The 18,446-nt window shown below is 38.7% G+C and overlaps 2 protein-coding genes across 2 annotated transcripts; both read left to right on the forward strand.

Moving 5' to 3' along the window:
* The first annotated feature begins 7,495 nt into the window (after positions 1-7,495).
* Positions 7,496-8,571, forward strand: nmbb (neuromedin Bb). The gene is made up of 3 exons (XM_079666609.1): positions 7,496-7,756; positions 7,998-8,185; positions 8,274-8,571. The coding sequence occupies exons 1-3, from the start codon at positions 7,591-7,593 to the stop codon at positions 8,322-8,324; spliced, it is 405 nt and encodes a 134-aa protein (XP_079522735.1). The 5' UTR covers positions 7,496-7,590; the 3' UTR covers positions 8,325-8,571.
* A 4,084-nt stretch (positions 8,572-12,655) lies between these two features.
* On the forward strand, positions 12,656-17,794 carry LOC307028376 (tetraspanin-3-like). Its single transcript, XM_079663340.1, has 7 exons — positions 12,656-12,810; positions 14,225-14,416; positions 14,622-14,696; positions 15,116-15,217; positions 15,445-15,597; positions 15,945-16,028; positions 16,681-17,794. The coding sequence occupies exons 1-7, from the start codon at positions 12,748-12,750 to the stop codon at positions 16,771-16,773; spliced, it is 762 nt and encodes a 253-aa protein (XP_079519466.1). The 5' UTR covers positions 12,656-12,747; the 3' UTR covers positions 16,774-17,794.
* Positions 17,795-18,446: the final 652 nt, after the last annotated feature.

Raw genomic sequence — 18,446 nt, forward strand, 5'->3', positions numbered from 1 at the left:
CAATCCCCAAAAACTATTTTCCATCTTCTCCACCCTCTTGGACCCCCCCAAAGCCCCTCCCCCCTCCTCCCTTCTGTCAATCGACTTTGTTAACCACTTTGAAAAAAAGGTTGATATTCGCTCTTCTTTTTCTGACTCACCTTTACTCACCGCTGGGTCACCAGACCCTCCCTTCACCCACACACTGACCTCCTTCTCCCCTCTCTCTCCAAGTGAGGTTCTTACCCTCGTTACCTCTGCCCGTCCTACCACCTGTCCTCTGGACCCTATCCCCTCAAACCTCCTTCAGACTATCGCTCCTGATATTCTACCGTTTCTCACCCATTTCATCAACACTTCTCTAACTTCTAGCCACTTTCCAAACAGTCTCAAGGAGGCAAGAGTAAACCCTCTCCTTAAGAAACCCACTCTCAATCCGTCTGATGTTATAAACTACAGGCCTGTCTCTCTCCTCCCGTTCCTGTCTAAAACACTTGAACGCGCTGTCTTTAAACAACTCTCCTTTTATCTCCATCAGAACAACCTTCTGGATCCGCACCAGTCTGGTTTCAAGGCAGGTCACTCAACAGAAACTGCCCTCCTTGCTGTCACTGAGGAACTGCACACGGCTAAAGCAGCCTCCCTCTCCTCTGTCATCATCCTTTTGGACCTGTCTGCTGCATTCGACACGGTGAATCATCAGATCCTCCTTCGCACTCTCTAAGAACTTGGAGTTTCAGGCTCTCCACTTTCCCTCCTCACCTCATACCTCAAAGACCGCACCTACAGGGTAACTTGGAGAGGGTCCGAGTCCAACCCTTGTCAATTAACTACAGGGCTCCCTCAGGGCTCTGTTCTCGGTCCCCTCCTCTTCTCCTTGTACACAAACTTGCTCTGATCTGTCATTAGCCCGCATGGATTTTCATACCACTGCTACGCTGACGAAACCCAATTTAATTCTGTCCTTTCCCCGCTCAGAGACCCAGGTCGTCGCACGCATCGCTGCTTGCCTAGCAGACATCTCTCAGTGGATGTCTGCTCACCACCTCAAGCTCAACCTTGACAAAACTGAACTGCTTTTCCTTCCGGGAAAAGATTGTCCCACTCTTGACCTAACAATCAACATCGGCACCTCCTATTTTTTCCCGACTCAGACTCCAAGGAATCTGGGTGTGATCCTAGATAACAAACTGTCCTTCACTGCAAACATCGCTGCTACAACCCGCTGCTGCAGATACACTCTTTACAACATCAGGAGGATACGTCCCCAGCTGACCCAGAAAGCCACGCAGGTTCTGGTCCAGGCTCTCGTCATCTCACGCCTAGACTACTGCAACTCCCTCCTGGCTGGTCTACCTGCATGTGCCATCCGACCTCTGCAGCTCATCCAGAATGCAGCGGCTCGTCTGGTCTTCAACCTTCCTAAATTCTCCCACACCACGCCGCTCCTCCGCTCCCTTCACTGGCTTCCGGTAACTGCTAGAATCCACTTCAAGACACTGGTACTTGCGTACCATGCTGAATGGATCTGGCCCTTCCTACATCCAGGACATGGTTAAACCGTACACCCCAGCACGTGCACTCCGCTCTGCATCAGCCAAACGGCTCGCTGCACCCGCACTGCGAGGGGGACCCAAGTTCCCATCAGCAAAAACACGTGGGTTTGCTATCCTGGCTCCAAAATGGTGGAATGAGCTCCCCATTGAAATCAGGACAGCAGAAAGCTTACACATCTTCCGGCGCAGACTGAAAACTCATCTCTTTAGACTCCACTTCGAGCGATAGAATTATTAACAAAGCACTTATATACTAATAAAGGACTGGCTTATCTTATTGTAAGTCGCTTTGGATAAAAGCGTCAGCTAAATGCAATGTAATGGAGCAATAGCCTTCACAGTGTGGCCTAACACTGCTATATATATATATATATATATATATATATATATATATATATATATATATATATATATATATATATATATATATATATATATATATATATATATATATATATATATATATATATATATATATATATATATACTGTAGCTATAGCCCTATTTACACTACAATAATAAAAAGGGCACGTAGAATTGTCTCAGATATGGAAAAACAAGTATTTATGTAATTGTTTTTGACAAAGTTAATCGTTTTCTCCTTTCACAGTCTCTTTTCCCATGGCATAGGTCTACGGCCTTGGGTATTGCTGCTATCTCTCTTAACGAGGGGCAGCTTGGGCGCATTAACGAGTCTATGACCGAGCACAAGCTGACATGAGTAATTTATTGTTCAGGGACATCTAGAGGCCCCTTCTTTCTGGAACGAAGGTTCCCTGGCGCACATTATTTTCTATGGACGACAGCTCTAGTTAGATTCATGGTCCATATTTGTTTAGTCTCACTGATGAAGAATGTTGATTATTATACACTCCGAACTATTTAAAACCTTGAACTACAGAAGAGTTCTTCAGAATTGGTTTGGCAACCTCTGTCACCTTGTGGCACGGAACATGTCTTGTGCAGGGAGAAACGCACAGCCTGGGCCTAAAGCTTTTACTCACACCACCGCCATCTCTTTAAAGAGATGGTCTAAAAGCGCAGCGATGACTGTCAGTGGCAGTAGCTGATATGGTGCCCTGGGTGCCGGTGCACCTCCCATCTCCCAGAACATGGGTTAAATTACTTATTTACAGAATTAGGCATCTCTAAGTTCAACTCCCAAACTGCCCTCTACAGTCTGACCTTCCTTGCCTTCTTTGATGCAAAGTCATCAATCAAAAATTACACAAAGGACACAATTACCTTTTTTGAAGTGTTTGCTAAATGAAGGTGACTAAATCAATAACGGTTATAGTGGTTGTTTATAACGTTTTTATTGCAGGGCTACACATTATCGTTCTGAAGTAAGACGGCTTGAAATTATTCCAATGTTAGTTGCTGAACTGACGACGAAACAGGCAGCTAACAAGCAGCAATGGAGTTAAGGTTACTGGCATAATTTAATAACATGCTTAATATGGCCCTACTAAATAATTGAGATGTTGCAGGTGCATATACCTTTTATCTTTTGAGCGTTTTCTCTTCTACTTCTTTCCTTTTCTTTCCAAACTGGACACCTGCCTTGTGCCTTTTTTTCTTCATCCCCGTAGGTATTAATGTTCGACCCGAGAATCAATGCATAGCGTACCCCTCCCCCAACACTGAAACTGCAGGTCAAGACTATACCAAGTTGCGGTAGTCAGTTTTTAAATAATTCTTAATGATGAAACACACCTGGTTCTATTCTCGCATACCACTGTCCACCTGTGATCAATTATTTATGCACCTCTGTCGTGAACTAGTTCAGAGTGTAATGATCAACCCTAACCCTAAAGGTTCTACTTGAGCCGGATTTAAAACACACACACACCCACCCTGACCAATTTGCTGCCCTAGGCAAGATTTTAGCACTTACATTTACTATGACTCGTGCGTGCACGGTTGTTACGGTTACCTCACCTCACCTCACTGAGGTTATCAGAGCCGCTCAGTCTTTCAGGAGAGAGCTCTCTAAAGCTCCCCCCCCCCCCGCAGCCGCTTACACAGTAAATTCCAATGTTAATAAAAGCACACAGAAGCTGTGTACGTTTTTTGGGAGTTTGATTTATTTTAAATTAACAGAAATACAAAATTAAAACCTATAATGGTTCTATCTTTAGAACCTTTAGGGTTAGGGTTGATCATTACACTCTAAACTAGTTCACGACAGAGGTGCATAAATAAATAAAAATACAAAATTAAAACCTATAATTGCACACTAAAACCATTATTTCAAAAAAAGAATAATTTCACATAAACCTCTGGTTTTTACTGGGGCGGTTCAACTTGATTTGGGGTGGGGGGTGCGTGTGTGTGTGCCAAAGTTTATGGGCGCTGTACCCAATATAGGCGTAGTTCTGTTAGTATAAGATAATAAGATGTACTTTTTTTGATCGAAAATCGGGAAATTGTGTTATGAAATTTAAAAACATATCTTTTTTTAATTTCTAATTTTTTTTTTTCTATTTTTGGCACCCCCTATGGGTTGATGCACCCTTAGCATCTGCCTATACTGCCTATGCCGAGGGCCAGCCCAGTGACACACACACACACACACACACACACACACACACACACACACACACACAATGGGGTATTTAAGATTAAATAAATAAAAGACTTTGACTTTGACTCATGCAGAGGATGCCTGTATGTTGGCGAGCTGTTAAAAGCCCCTACTCTTTAAAAAAAAAATAGGCCTAATGTCAGGGGCCTCGTCTAGTATTCACATTGACAATGCTTCCACCTGGTAAAATTAAAGGCTGCACAAAACTCAGGCTACAATACAACCATTCTGTTCTGCTCTAACATTTCAATTTATAGATTCTACATCAAAAGAATTAGCTTTTATTTTTTCCAATGATAACTTCACCTTAAGTGGAGGAATGCATACCTTTTTCAAATGTAATGACACCCTCAGCCACCCAATATCTTCTCGATTAATAGATTATAAACTATACCATGCTTAAATAGACTCCTAAGTTATTATTTCATATATATGTAAGAAAATCATATAAGGTAATCTATTTTTTTAAACTGATGTTTTATGGACAAGAACATTTATTTCTGGTAATTAATATTTGATCAAATGGTAAATTAATATAACATTTAGAATAATTGAGAAGGGGGCATATCCACAGGGACTAGCTCACCTTTAACTTAAAATAGCATTTCTCTGCTATGGACTGATGAGTATATGATTCTTGCATGTTAAATTACTAACACAAACCTTCACCCCCCAGCCCCCTGCAAGGAGGCACAAGGGCGAGATGAGAGGGGATTCTTCTCTTGACCTTTCTGATGAGAGGGGATTCTTCTCTTCACCTTTCTGCTCGGTGGGCTCAATCAGACAACCCTACAGGACGAGCGAGGGCGTCAGAGGCTTCTATAATACAAGGTTCCATGTTTCTTGGAGCAGTTGGATGTCTTTCTAACCTCTCCTATCACGGATAGCGCGAGGAATGCAGGGAGATGAGCCTCTGATTCACTGGAGGATTAACTACAGTGCTCATTGAATAGGTCACACAAAAGCAGAGCAATATGGGGGGGGGGGGTTGAAATATGGCTTGAGCTTTGATGAAGAAGAGTTTGAGTCAATCAGCACCTCAGTGCTAATCTACAGTATCAGGATGCCTTAACATGCAGACACTCAGAACGGTGTCATAAAGGGAGGAGGAAACAAGTCAAAAAGACTGACGGACATGTTCTTCCAGCTCTCGTACAAAGATGAACTTTGAATTGAATGACCAGATGTTTTTAATTAATGATTGCTTTTATATTTCCAATGACCAAACATGTCAAATAATGGTCATAAATATATGTTGGCAGATCAGAATTTTTTTTAATTAAATACTTTCAGATTATATGGTATTAAATAATAAGGTATTTCTACTATTATCACCGATAATGTTAATATCCTTAATTGTCCATTAATCAGGCTTAACAACAATACTCTTTAATGTATTATCCAAAGTTCCATGTCTCTCTGAGTTTCGTCTCCATTGCTTCAGAAGTTTCCATCACAGTAATTATAGCAAAAGCAGGTGTGTTCTATATCAAGTATTTATTTTAGGGAATATAAAGCAATTTCTTCTGGAAATGTATTTGAAAGACGCTGTATAATCCTATTTAATGTTGGACACTGATTCCTATAGAGAACTATGCTGGGTTTTTCATTCACAAATCCAAATATTCTATGAAACCACTAGCATCCTCTGAGTGAATGTTAACAGCTGTCAGAAAAGAAATCTTGCTCATACATTTTCCTGTAAATTAAATGGTGCAATGACTTTTTTAATGTTTTATTTAAAGGTCACTGGAGTGGTGTTTACGCACTGGCTCTTTTTAAGTGAACTCAATGTATGTATCATTAGTTCAGACAAGCATCGAGTATTGACCTTGTGGCAGTTCATATTGAACCCACTTAAAGTGTAGGCGAAATCAGCTGAGGCTCTTCAACCCAGCCATGAAGTTATACAGTATGGATCAACATAATTAATCATAACATGGATCCACATGAATCTCCTTCCAGATTGAACTCTGACTGAAATTGCATTTGGTCAATGTTTCATTACACCTCAAAGAACTTGACCCTGTAACTGTTAGTAGGGCCTTTTTTAAATGACTTATGTTAAGCAGTTTGTCAAAAGTATGCTTCAGTGGTCACTAACTGACCTGATCAAAGCAGTTTCATTTATAAAACGACTTTAAGTTCTGTTGTTGGTACAGATTCAGATGTGGAGTGAGCATGAACTTCTGTCAACTTTTCATTTGAATAAATAAACAAAGCAACACCTAGAAATAATTGGTGCCTTGATGAATCAAATGTTTTGAGTTTGAGAGGCAAGTATCACCTCTTTAATGAAAATATAGTGTTGAAAGAACCATGGCTGTCTCTGTTGATCTGATTTGTGAATTTAGTAAAAGTGATGGTCAGAGTCTACTAATTAGACTGACATTCAGCTGCAAGTGTGTGTGAATGCCAAAGGTCAGGTAAAGAGCAAGATGCAAACTGCAGCCTTTCCACTAAACTTGCAACTTTAGCACCCCGAAGTGACGAAGAGGCTGTCTGTCTGATCAGCTCTAAATTAGCCGTGAGAATCAGCAGGTTCTATGTCCTCAGAGGACTGATGGTGATCACAGCAGCATGCTGCAACTGGCCAAATGTCATGTTGCTTATTGTCAAGGGCCAGGGCCGGCCCTTAGAGCGTGGGGGGTTTGAGGGACCTGTGTGGGAAATTACTATATGTGTTGCTACAGGGAAGCATTGGTTGTCATGGATCCACATCATTTACAGCAACATCACAACCTTTGTGAAATGATATCAGTGTGTATGAAACTTTTATTCACTGCAAATTTTTAGAACTTTATTCTATATTCTAAAAATGTTATTTGTTATATTTTGGCATTTAGTGTATTTAAATGTAACTTTATTGATCTATTTATTTGTATTATTGTTTTTTAAAGCACTTTGAATTGCCTTGTTTGTTAAAAATGTGCTCTATAAATAAACTTGCCTTGTTTTATTAAAGGTGAGAATAAAGTGTGTTATGGCAGATTTTTGTGGCTTGATATGCATTGTAATAGTCTGATGAATCTATTTGAAAACATTTCAAATATACTGATAGTGAAGTCATATCAACAAAAACGGCAACCTGCAAACCTTTAACAGAGGAAAGTAAAGTTAAATCTCAATGAATCATCTCCACTGAGAGTTTCAGCACTGATATATTTCTGCCTGTGTAATTAGGTAGCTGAGAAGACTGTTTTTCAGCCAACATTTGCATCTGCCCCGGGTTAAAGACAAATGGTGTGGTGCGTAAAATACGCACAGCCAGAGGCGCGGTCCAACGAAATCCTGACAATGACTAGTACATTTCGATTAATGCAGCTGGCTCAATGAAAAGTACGCAACATAAACACAGCCCGCCCCGCACAGGAGAGCATAAAAGCAGGAAGCGTCTGAGCAATCCACACCAACAGGACACACTTGGACATTTGTGCCCTGGAGAACAGTTCGCCACTTCGCGCTGAGATGAGAGGGTTTACTCTGAATAATGTTTGCCAGTGTGGCTTATTTGCTTATCTCGTTTTCTTTTCTTTCATGACTTTTACCGTTGCTGTCAGTTTCGACCTGACTGAGCTAAGGAATAAAGTTGCTAAAATCAAAGTGAATCCAAGAGGGAATCTTTGGGCTACAGGTAAGAACAACTATTGACCAATCAGTCATTTGTGTATAGAAATACATTAAATGTATGTATTTAACACATTTTTCAGGTGCAGTACGTTAAATATTTGAACATGATCACATTATTTTTTCATAATGTTCATTTTGTCCCTAAAGGATTTCCACCTCGCCAAGTCTGACTTATTTTAATTCTTTATTTGATTTAATTATTTTTATTAATTCTATGTTAACGAGCGTCTTCTTTAATTTGACAGGACATTTCATGGGGAAGAAGAGCGTGATGGATCCCCCCCTGCCGCCCTCAGTGGAGAGGCAGGGGGTTGATACTCTGGAAGTCTCTCTGCCCGCTGAGCAGAGCACCCTCACGGAGCTTTTCCACCAGTTCCTGCGGGTGGCGTTGCAAGAACAGGTGGATACACAAGAGAGAAGCACAAATAATCCGGTGAGCACCACTAATTACCAGACGTTTTTTGACGCTCAAAATGAGTAACAATCGATATTAAAACTTGTTCTCGTGTTCTCTGTTTCAGGACGACGTGTTGATGAAGATTATAGAAAGCTACATCCAAAGCAGGAAGTGATACAGAGGATGTCAGGCTCGCATGAACACGGATCCGAGGTCACCTGGCCTGGGTTAAAATAAATACATTAGACACAGTTTACTGTCTCTTGCTCATCATGATTGTAATTACCTGTAACTGTCATACTGTTCGTGTACCATTGGAAATGCACGTAAAGGTTTTTTTCCATTTATTTTGATGATGATATTTGACATTGTCTTGTCGTTTAAAATTATTTTTATGAAATAAAATTATTATTTGCACTGCTCTGAGTTTGATCTGCTGCTGATAAATTATGACCATACATCAGGTTTGATTCACTGAAATCCTATAAGCACATCATTACATCATTATACCACTGGGTTTCTGCTATTTGTTTATTGGAATATTGGTGATCAACAATGAACATTATAGAAAATATGTTATGGGATATATCCATGGTCTAAAAGCCTCTTCAATGAGAGCTCATTAAGAGCTGAACAAAAACATTACAAATTATATTTAATGGGTTAAAAAATTCCAGAAAACTGTTAAAATGACTGTTAAAACTTTTAAATGGAGTTTTCCAGCTTCTTTTTTTCTGGTACATGTGACCTTCACATCCCTTATTTATAGGCCCAACAACAACAACTCATTGTTCAGCATGAGTAAGATCGGTTGTTAACAGAAAATAACACTTACATAAATACAAATGTAGGCAGCTTATATCATTTTTTTTTTATTCCTGAATACATGGAATCGATATCATCTTTTGTACCTCTCCTGTCCTTTGCATAAAGGGATGATCTGTTCTCTCGATCAATAGTGGTGAGGCGAGATGGACCAGTCCTTGCCTTCGGCTGATCCATTGTTCATTCTGGTATAGGCTTTTTTAATATCTCTCCCACAATGCGATGTCTGATGCTTTACGTCAGCTTCAAGATGAGGAATATGTTCTGTGTTCAGAGTATAGTGAGTGGTGGGCGGACACACTAACAGAGAGTACTGAGTTGTATAGTCTTGATTTCTATAACTCAACATATTTGGCCCTATAAATTACTCAGTCGCCAGTTTATTATGTAGACTACAGTTTTATAATAACATTTTTAATAAAACAGTTCAACAACCAATCCATCCCTCATGGAGGTTAAACTGTTGCATTTCTGGACAAATCTTCAAGGCATTGATTTAACGTAGTCATCTAGGAAAATTGCATTGCTCTAGGAGTTTCTAAAATGTGTTCAACACTTTTGTTGATTACAACATTTGGATATCATTAACTGAGTTCAGCACAGTCACCCAAAATCACCATTTAGTTGATTTCAATGTTGGTATTTCTAAAGTTCACTCTCAATCCAAACATGTAATTTAAGGCTTTGTGCAGAGTTTCTCACTTTGGATCGAAGTCTGAGACAGTGGAGAAGAACACGTTTATTTCTTTATAAATAAACATCTTACGATACTCTTATTTCACCACTTAAAAACGTTGAATTGCAGCAACTTTTAGTCGCAGAATATTGTACAAAAATAGTTTAATATGCTTGAAAATTGTGTTCCCAGAAAAAAAAAGAAGCACTTAAACTTGCTTTGATGAGGAGAGGAGCAACTCTCCAGCATGTTCTTTGGTGTTACTTTTGGTCAAAATGTTCTTTTTTGATAATGACGGATAATTATCTTTTCCTTGATCTTTGTAATGAAAATACTTTAAAAAAGCAAAAGGTAAGGAACACACTGACATAGATTATTATTTGTACTCCTGGCACATACACAAGATGTAAGTATTTGAGTAATGAAAGAAATGTCATCTTCAAATGCAATCATGTCTTTAATTAATTAACTTGAACTGTCAGGCAGCTGCATGATAATCTGTTGCATATAGTCTATGTGTTGATACAATAATTAATAGTTTGCGGGTGTGTGTGTGTGAATTAGTGAATACAACTATCCTCTTATGACTTCAAATTGCAGATCCAAACATGTTTCAGAGTGTAAATGGTTGAGGATGATGATGACTTCTCACACTTTGACTGTGTCACAGATCTCCCTTGACGTATGCTTCTTCACTCCTGGAGGAATGAACAATTCAATTAAGCAGCTCTGTGCTTTCTGTTTACCTCGAATGTTCTCTATTGCGCAAATAAATGCTTTGTTCTTTTAAGACGCTTAGATTTATCCTGTAATCCCTCTTTCTGTCGACCTACACAATATATACATCTTCACAGGCATGGTGATGCTTGGCAAAGGTAAACATTGCATTTTAAATTCCAGGAAAATGAAATGTTATTCCTGCATATTCTTTTGTTTTTTTCTTTTTGATAGGAATGAATCATTATCAATTATTCCCTCTAAATACATCTGTATCAGTAAGATATCGGTGGATAAAGATAAGAAGAGTAGAAGAAGGACCTTTTGAGGCAGTGAGTTGAGAATTTCAAGAGAAAGTTCTTATAAAAACATTTCACTCAACATTGACTTGTATCCATCAACAATATAAACAGCTGACCATTCAAGAGGACACTTTCATTCATTTTAAGGTAATATTTATCTTGTGGGAATCAGTATTATCAAATCCTGGTGCTCAATGAAAAGAACCCGAAGCGACGATGACACTGGACAGCTTATTTCCTCATCTTGAATTGGCCATCTGGCATTTTGGCGATAGCTGCAATATCCTCCAAATAATGGTCTGTTATCATGAACTGCTCCTGTGTGACACATTTACTACAGAGCGCCCTGGACAGAGATCTGGAACCGCCCCCCCCCCCAAAAAAAAAAATGAAATAAATCATATAGCATGATTTACAATGATTTGTTTTTTATAAGGGGTTTCTTGGACATGTCTTGTCTTTCATTAATCAAAGCATTGCTTGTAAATGTGGTTCATATGTCATGTGAGGGCATTTTAATTTGAGAACAGCATAACATAACATCCCTCTGTTTATCATTCAAGTATATCCTGTCAATGCAAATTATATTCAAATAAGTGTCATGTTTTGACATGTAAAAGACAAGATAAATGTGTAAAAACAACCAAGCCCTGTTGTTATTTGTTTCTATGACTCAAAGTCGTCTAATCCTTTGAAACCATTTCTATCCTGTCTTTGTTTCCCTGCATATGTGCTTGTTTCTTTGTTTACTAATACTATGTTTTAATAATCACTTGATGTATAGCCAACAGGTGAACTTGATGCATAATTCACAGAGTGGATGTATGTTGTGTCAACTTTGTAGCTTTAGCATTGACTTGAGATGCTCGGGCTTAACAGCAAAAGCTGACAGTGACAAAGGTTGCAAGCTTTGACTCAATAAAAACCAAAGCTTTGGGCACCTGTTCAAATCATTATTTATTGAGTGCCCCAAAGGTTGCTAATTTTCAATTGAGCAATTTATCACGACCTCATACGAGGGACACAGGTCCCATAGAGTTAACTATAGAAAGCAGGGTCAAATGTGTCCCTCACATTCTTTCATTTTTGTGTGGTTGCAATGCAATGCCATATTATTACTATTTCTGTTTTTAATTAACGTGATGGTTATATGCTTTTACCAACTGACCACACTTACTTGATGCATCATCCTCTTACACATTGCATACCAGTGAAAACGAGCGATGCTACACTGCCACCCTCTGGTAAAGAACATTATGTCAGGCAGGAACATTTATCTGATGCTGCCTGTCTGTGTCTTTAATAGGCTTACCGTGTGTGTTGTGTGATGGGGTGAAATTATGCTATAAATAATCAAATTTCAAACAAACCATGAACCAGCCTCAGCAAAAGCTGCAACTCTTCTTAGACCAAGTTAACTGTGAAAAACAACAACACTAAACTCAGATATGACAGAGAACACTGAATAAGGGTGATAGCACCACACATAATCAAACAATTAAAAAAATAAATAATAATAATATTATGTGGTGAACCAGTAAAGCTAAAGTAAATATTAATGTGTCATATTAACTATTTGTTTAATGCATCATTTCTGTACCACTCTAAGGTCTTGATGGCCTTGTATGTGATTAACTATTTATACTACAACAATCCCATTTGGGAACAATTTAGTGTTATTATATGTTGTAGCCTACAGCATAACTTAATGGTGGATGTGTAGAAAAACATAACGCACTGATATTCCTTGGACTTCTGTTGTACATAAACACACACTAAAATACAAATGACCTTTAAAAACACAAGCTGCACTATTCACAATGAATGTAATGTATACTGCTAAATTGTTGCAAGGCTCAATGTTCAAATGTCCTCCATCACACTTTGTTTTGAATGGTGATGTCATCAGACCATGTGACCTTTTTGTTTTTGCGACTATTTCATTGGTCGAGCAGGACATAATCTGTAAAGTGGGGCAGGACCACCGGAGCCATTTTATTAATATAACAGCAAAGGTGCAGGTGCATCACTAAATATATTTTTTATAGTTACCGTTTTTTTTTAAACCTCAAGTTACCATGGGGCAGTGTGGAATTACGTCATCCAAAACCGTCTTGGTTTTTCTTAATCTCATATTTTGGGTAAGAAAACGATGGATGTTTTAACAAAGTCCAGCATCCTCAGTGAGGCCATGGATGGAGAGCATTAGCGAGCTAGCAAACTGCGCCAGAGATGCTCTGCAGTTTGCAGTTTAGCGTCAGTCCAGCTGCTTTTTGAGCCATAATGTCCACGGAAAAAGTGTCACTTTCGCGTTTTCTGTGAGGGGCTCTAATTGGAGAAAGGATATTGTGCAGCAGATAGCTACAGTGTGTCGGTAGCTGCCGCCCACAAATTGAAGCTGACGTGATGCAGCAGAGAGTTAATCTGCTGTCTGAGATATTGATTGTAACATGTAGTTTTATATCCAGAGTTGGATTAAGATATGCGTCAATGTTGAAGACGGGAAGGATAAATGGAGGTGTAAAAAAAACCGTGTGATATATATCTGAAAAAGGAACACGTTAAGCTATCTCCCAGTATGAATACATAATCAACCAGCGGCCCAGGCCACATTGCACCAGTCTCTTTACATCTTTTGTATGTGTTTGCTGTTCTTCAGCTGAAGCAATATAAATAGTAGTTTATGCAAGAAATATTGCATAATATGTAATTTAATGAGTTTCTTTTATCACCTACCTTTTATACCTTACTCTCATTGTCTTGAAATTAGCTTTAATGCAATGACCATAGTTAAATACAGCATTGCAAAAACAAAAGGCTGTACCATGTTTACAATGCAAGTTTTTGAATCTAAGCAAGAGATGTTGTTCAAAATCCAACACTTTACAACAATACTTTAACATTATTTGAGCTTTTGTCCAAAGCTACGTACAAAGAAAGAATTCTTCCATGTGCGTACAATCTAAGAAATATACAATGCATCAACTTAAATACATACACTTCTGCAAACATGCTGAACTGCTTCAATTGCTACACAGTGGGAGATAGCTAAAGGGCCCAGGTGCCGTCTGAGCACATTCATTTTCAGTCTGCATGAGATCTGTTTCATTTGTATGTGTTTATGTATGCACCAAAAACACCAAGACAAATTCCTCGTATGTGTTAACCTACTCGGTAATAAACACATTTCTGATTCTGAAGATGTGTAGAGTTTCGACTGTCCAAATTATAATGTGGAGCATAGTTGACAGGCTGGTTTGTATAGTTGATCCATGTCTTAGATGTAGGATGTTACCAGTGTCTTGGATCTGGTTCAAGCAGCCAACAAAATACACTATGATACACTAGCTAATGCAGTGTTGTCTTATAATGAAAGAAAAACAAACAATCACAAACTAATTCTGAATAAAAAAATATATATAGTCAAACAATCAAATCCAACTGTCATGTGAGACCCATAGAACAAAATAAGAAAAATGGGGGGACTCAGATAAAAAAGGAGAAGCTAGATTTTATTACTTATTCCTCTCACCGTGTCTCTGTTTCTCTCTGCAGGCTGCTGCCGGTATTTTGTGCTACATTGGAGCCTATGTGTTCATCACATATGACGACTATGACCACTTCTTTGAAGATGTGTACACTTTGATTCCTGCTATCATAATAATAGCCGTCGGGACTCTGCTCTTCATCATCGGCTTGATTGGCTGCTGCGCAACAATACGTGAAAGCTCCTGTGGTCTGGCAACTGTGAGTGTTCCCTGCTTTGAACTGCACCCCTTAAAATATACTGAGTGCCGGTGAAAAATACACAATCAACCTATCGAATGCAAAAAAAGTTACGATTTTAGTTTTTTTGGTATAATCGCCCTAAATGCAATGTCAAATATTAATTTGACTTCTGACTCACCTTCCTAATGAAACTCCTAACTATGTGTCTTTATTGTCTTTTCAGTTTGCTGCCATTCTCCTGCTGGTATTTGTAACAGAGTGTGTGGTGGTGGTGCTTGGCTACATATACAGGGCGAAGGTAAACATTGTCTCGTTGGAAAACAGAAGTATTTCATTCAATTTAAATAAAAGTATTTTTCTGTTTGCAGCACTTCAGATGTTGTTAAAGCTCAGAATGTAACTCTATACTTTATATTGATATTGTATGTTGTGTGTCTGCTACTTGTCCCCAGTGAGAGATGAGATAAATATAGATGAAAACATTAAGCAAAACTCAATATTGTTACATCTTGTTGTTGTTAACAAACCGGATTTTCTAGGCTTAATTAATGTTTCGCCGCTCTCATGTTTACAAATCCCTTCGGTTAATAGTGTTGCCTTAGGGCCTGCATTTTAAATTAGTTTTATATTAATGTGACAAACTGTGCCCTGGAGAAAACAAAGGGACATTGCAGTCACTGAGCAGGGACAGTAACCACTGCTGTGCCTCTGCTTCAGGTTGAAAATCAGGTCAATCACTCCATCCAGAAGGTTTACAACGAGTACAACGGCACCAACACTGATGCTCCCAGCCGAGCTATTGACTATGTGCAGAGGCAGGTGAGAAGAAAAGCCTGTTGTGAAAAAAAAAAGTCAGATACAAATTCAAAGGATAACAGTCATTTTCACATATTGACTCGTTTGAGCTGAATAATATTGTCATTTTATGCATTTTTAAGCGTGTGTGTTTTGATGTTTGCATGTTTCAGAACGTGAAATAAATGAGTGTTCCTAATCAACTCCTGACTGTTTTATCCCCCCTTTATTCTTTTCTATTCTCCTGTTAGCTTCACTGCTGCGGCATCCATAACTACTCTGACTGGAGGAACACACACTGGTTTAAAGAATCTAAGAACAACAGCGTCCCGGTCAGCTGCTGTCTGCCCAGCATCACTAACTGTACTGGCACTCTCACTCGACCAGCAGATCTCTACCAAGAGGTACGAATTAGGGGCTTAAGTTCAGGGCTTTATAGCTAAAACCACAAAACACACCTTAAAGATTCTCTCTAGTCAAAATCCGGTTTACTTATTTTTCCTGGAGTATACCTCCATGCTGCTCAACCTAGCGCCAGCAGCAGAGGTTGTGGTGAGGCCAGATTTAACATTTGTAAATGCGAAAGAAACATTAGATTTATTTCCAGCACAATTGAATGAATAATGGGTATTTTTGTCTGTGGCTGAAACATAAAAGGTATTTGACATTATTGCCTCGTACTTTTTCGTTGTAAGAAATGTTGCTATGCACTTTATGCAGTCTTTTTAATATCATTTATTTTCTGCCGCAGGGTTGCGAAGCTCTCGTTGTGAAGAAGTTAAAGGAGATCATGATGTATGTCATATGGGCTTCACTCACTTTCGCATCTATACAGGTAAGCAGGACAGGAGTCACCTGAAATCACTTATTTTAAGGTGAATACTAAGGTGAACATTGAAATACATAACCACCAAATATATATATGAACTTGTACCATTGTCTGATCGCTGATGTTGCGTATGTTGCTCAAAAGGATTTTGTTGTAAATATAAGAACTGGAGTCTGATCAAATCAGAGTTTTATCTTGTGGGGAAAATATGAGGGTAATCCTAGAATAAGTAAAGACCAAAGCCAGTATGTGTACTTCACTGTTAACTCATTCTCAACAAACACCTACCTCCCTGCAAAAGAAAACACATACACATCTTATTCTATGATTGTATTTAAATTAAATTATGTATTGGCCGCATACTTAACTCTGAAGTTATCTCTATCAACACAAACTGAGCTTACAGTAGCCCTGACCTAATTGAGTCAAAGGATATTGACTATGTTCAACAGCTCAGCATGGTCACTGCTGACCAGGAGACTAAAACAGCATGGCCGATCACTTAATATTACACTCAAACATACTCATTAAAGCACAACATGCATGCTGTATAGTTAGTTCTTTCTTTTACATTTCTGAATTATTTTCCTGTCATGTTGGAGGGCCTAGGAGTTCAAACTAACATCTTTTCTCTTGTTTTCTTGTCGTCTGCCTGCAGATGCTGGGCATGCTCTGTGCCTGCGTGGTGCTGTGCAGGAGGAGTCATGACCCAGCGTACGAGCTGCTGGTCACCACCAACAGCTATGCATGAGCCAACCAACAACACACTCAATAAATCCACAGGAGCATCACCGGACATGTCCACAGTAGATTTCAGCTGTAGTAGTTTAAGCTGATACACACACTTCGCACAATTCATGATAAAGTAGCCAACACTGATGATGTGGTTTGGGTGGGTGTGGCACTTCAAGGGGAATCCAGTTATTTATCGACATGCGTTGTATGTTACTGTTACTTTAAATGTAATTTCTTCTCTCCTTAGTAATACTGAACCATCTACATAAGCCAAAGTTTTATATGGCTAATTGACACAATTGATGTTGTTGCAGATTTAGTTTCATTTTTAGTTGTGGCTTGATAACATTTGGGCTTATCCCCATTGAAAATAATGTAAGTACATTTGAGCACATTTGTTTATTTCACTCAGTGTGGGATTATATGGAATGATATCATTGCGTGCTGGAGCACTACATACATCTCATAATAGTAATTGGAAAATCTATGCTAAAAATATAATGTACACCTTTCCTAAGAACTTAGTTTGACCAGACTTTGTGAAGTTGGAAAATGTTTGTTTTTTACCTTGGCATCAGACAGTGTTTTATCTCAATCTTAAAATGTTGTTTGAAGAGCAGCTCCGCATTAGTATTCATGAATATTCCGTTTGTTAACAATGTACTTTCTGTTTTGATGTATTGAATATTTTCTGAATAAGACTTCAATCGGGAGGCATTGCGAATACATGAATTGTGAATTAACCTTTTCTTATCCAGTGCTAATAGTAGGAGTATATTCGGTGTTACCTGATGACTGTATGAATAGATTGTTACAGATAATTCCTTCTCTTTTGCTGGTAGACATAAACCTGCTACAAAGAATTATGACACATTTATTTTCTACATTTGTTTATTGTGCACCTTTTAAATGTTTTTGAGCGGTTAAGTTGACACCTTGGCTTAATATCTAGCTAGTGTTGCAGAACAATCATCATACAAATTGTGTAAATACTGGAGGCTGGACGAGCCAGGGAAAAATAAACTCATACATTTCAACTTGACTGTTTAATTGTCATCATTCCATACCCATGGTTTAACATTGAAGTGAATATATTGCCATTTAAACCATATCCACAGGTAATGATTTGATAATTCAACGGTCAGTCACATATAGCCTATGTTTTGACAGAAGCTTTGAAGGTTACGTTACAGATGTGAAATAAGTTTTCAATAATTACAGCACAGTAACCCTCAAAGTACTTTCCATATCTTTAAAACACAAGGCAAAACACATTGAAAGAATACCACATTTAGACCCAGAGATAAAACCAAACAAGGTGCACAGCCCCATCTGCTGGCTGCAAAAAATAATGTTTTAGTGGTAGGCTACTGAGCAATTTAGACCGTAAACATATCTGGATAAAGCTTGACATATAAAATTAATAAACACAAATTGGAAATCAACAATACGCATGCGCAAAAGAAAAGCGGGTGGCACATGTGGCATCATTTGAAGCCAGGTGGGTCTTGATTTGCTTTGGCCCTACTGAGATTTTGATTGGCTGTTTGCAAACTACTCTTGTGTTCATCGATATGTAGGCTTACTCCTTAGCAGAAGTTGTATTTCATGTAAAAAAAAGTTGAGGAACTGCGGTGAACCATGTGGAATGTCTTTTAAGGCACACACTGGAAGCCTTGTAGCCTATCC

This window comes from Notothenia rossii (genome assembly GCF_949606895.1).
Source record: "Notothenia rossii genome assembly, chromosome: 2".
Taxonomy (NCBI): Eukaryota; Metazoa; Chordata; class Actinopteri; order Perciformes; family Nototheniidae; genus Notothenia; species Notothenia rossii.

What these genes read in the sequence shown, in the direction of transcription:
- nmbb (XM_079666609.1), top strand. Translation starts at nt 7,591, where the DNA reads ATGAGAGGGTTTACTCTGAATAATGTTTGCCAGTGTGGCTTATTTGCT. An exon ending in AGGGAATCTTTGGGCTACAG is followed by an intron (nt 7,757 to 7,997) that starts GTAAGAACAACT and finishes TTAATTTGACAG; the next exon opens with GACATTTCATGGGGAAGAAG. An exon ending in AGAGAAGCACAAATAATCCG is followed by an intron (nt 8,186 to 8,273) that starts GTGAGCACCACT and finishes TCTCTGTTTCAG; the next exon opens with GACGACGTGTTGATGAAGAT.
- LOC307028376 (XM_079663340.1), top strand. Translation starts at nt 12,748, where the DNA reads ATGGGGCAGTGTGGAATTACGTCATCCAAAACCGTCTTGGTTTTTCTT. An exon ending in TTCTTAATCTCATATTTTGG is followed by an intron (nt 12,811 to 14,224) that starts GTAAGAAAACGA and finishes TTCTCTCTGCAG; the next exon opens with GCTGCTGCCGGTATTTTGTG. An exon ending in TCACTTTCGCATCTATACAG is followed by an intron (nt 16,029 to 16,680) that starts GTAAGCAGGACA and finishes GTCTGCCTGCAG; the next exon opens with ATGCTGGGCATGCTCTGTGC.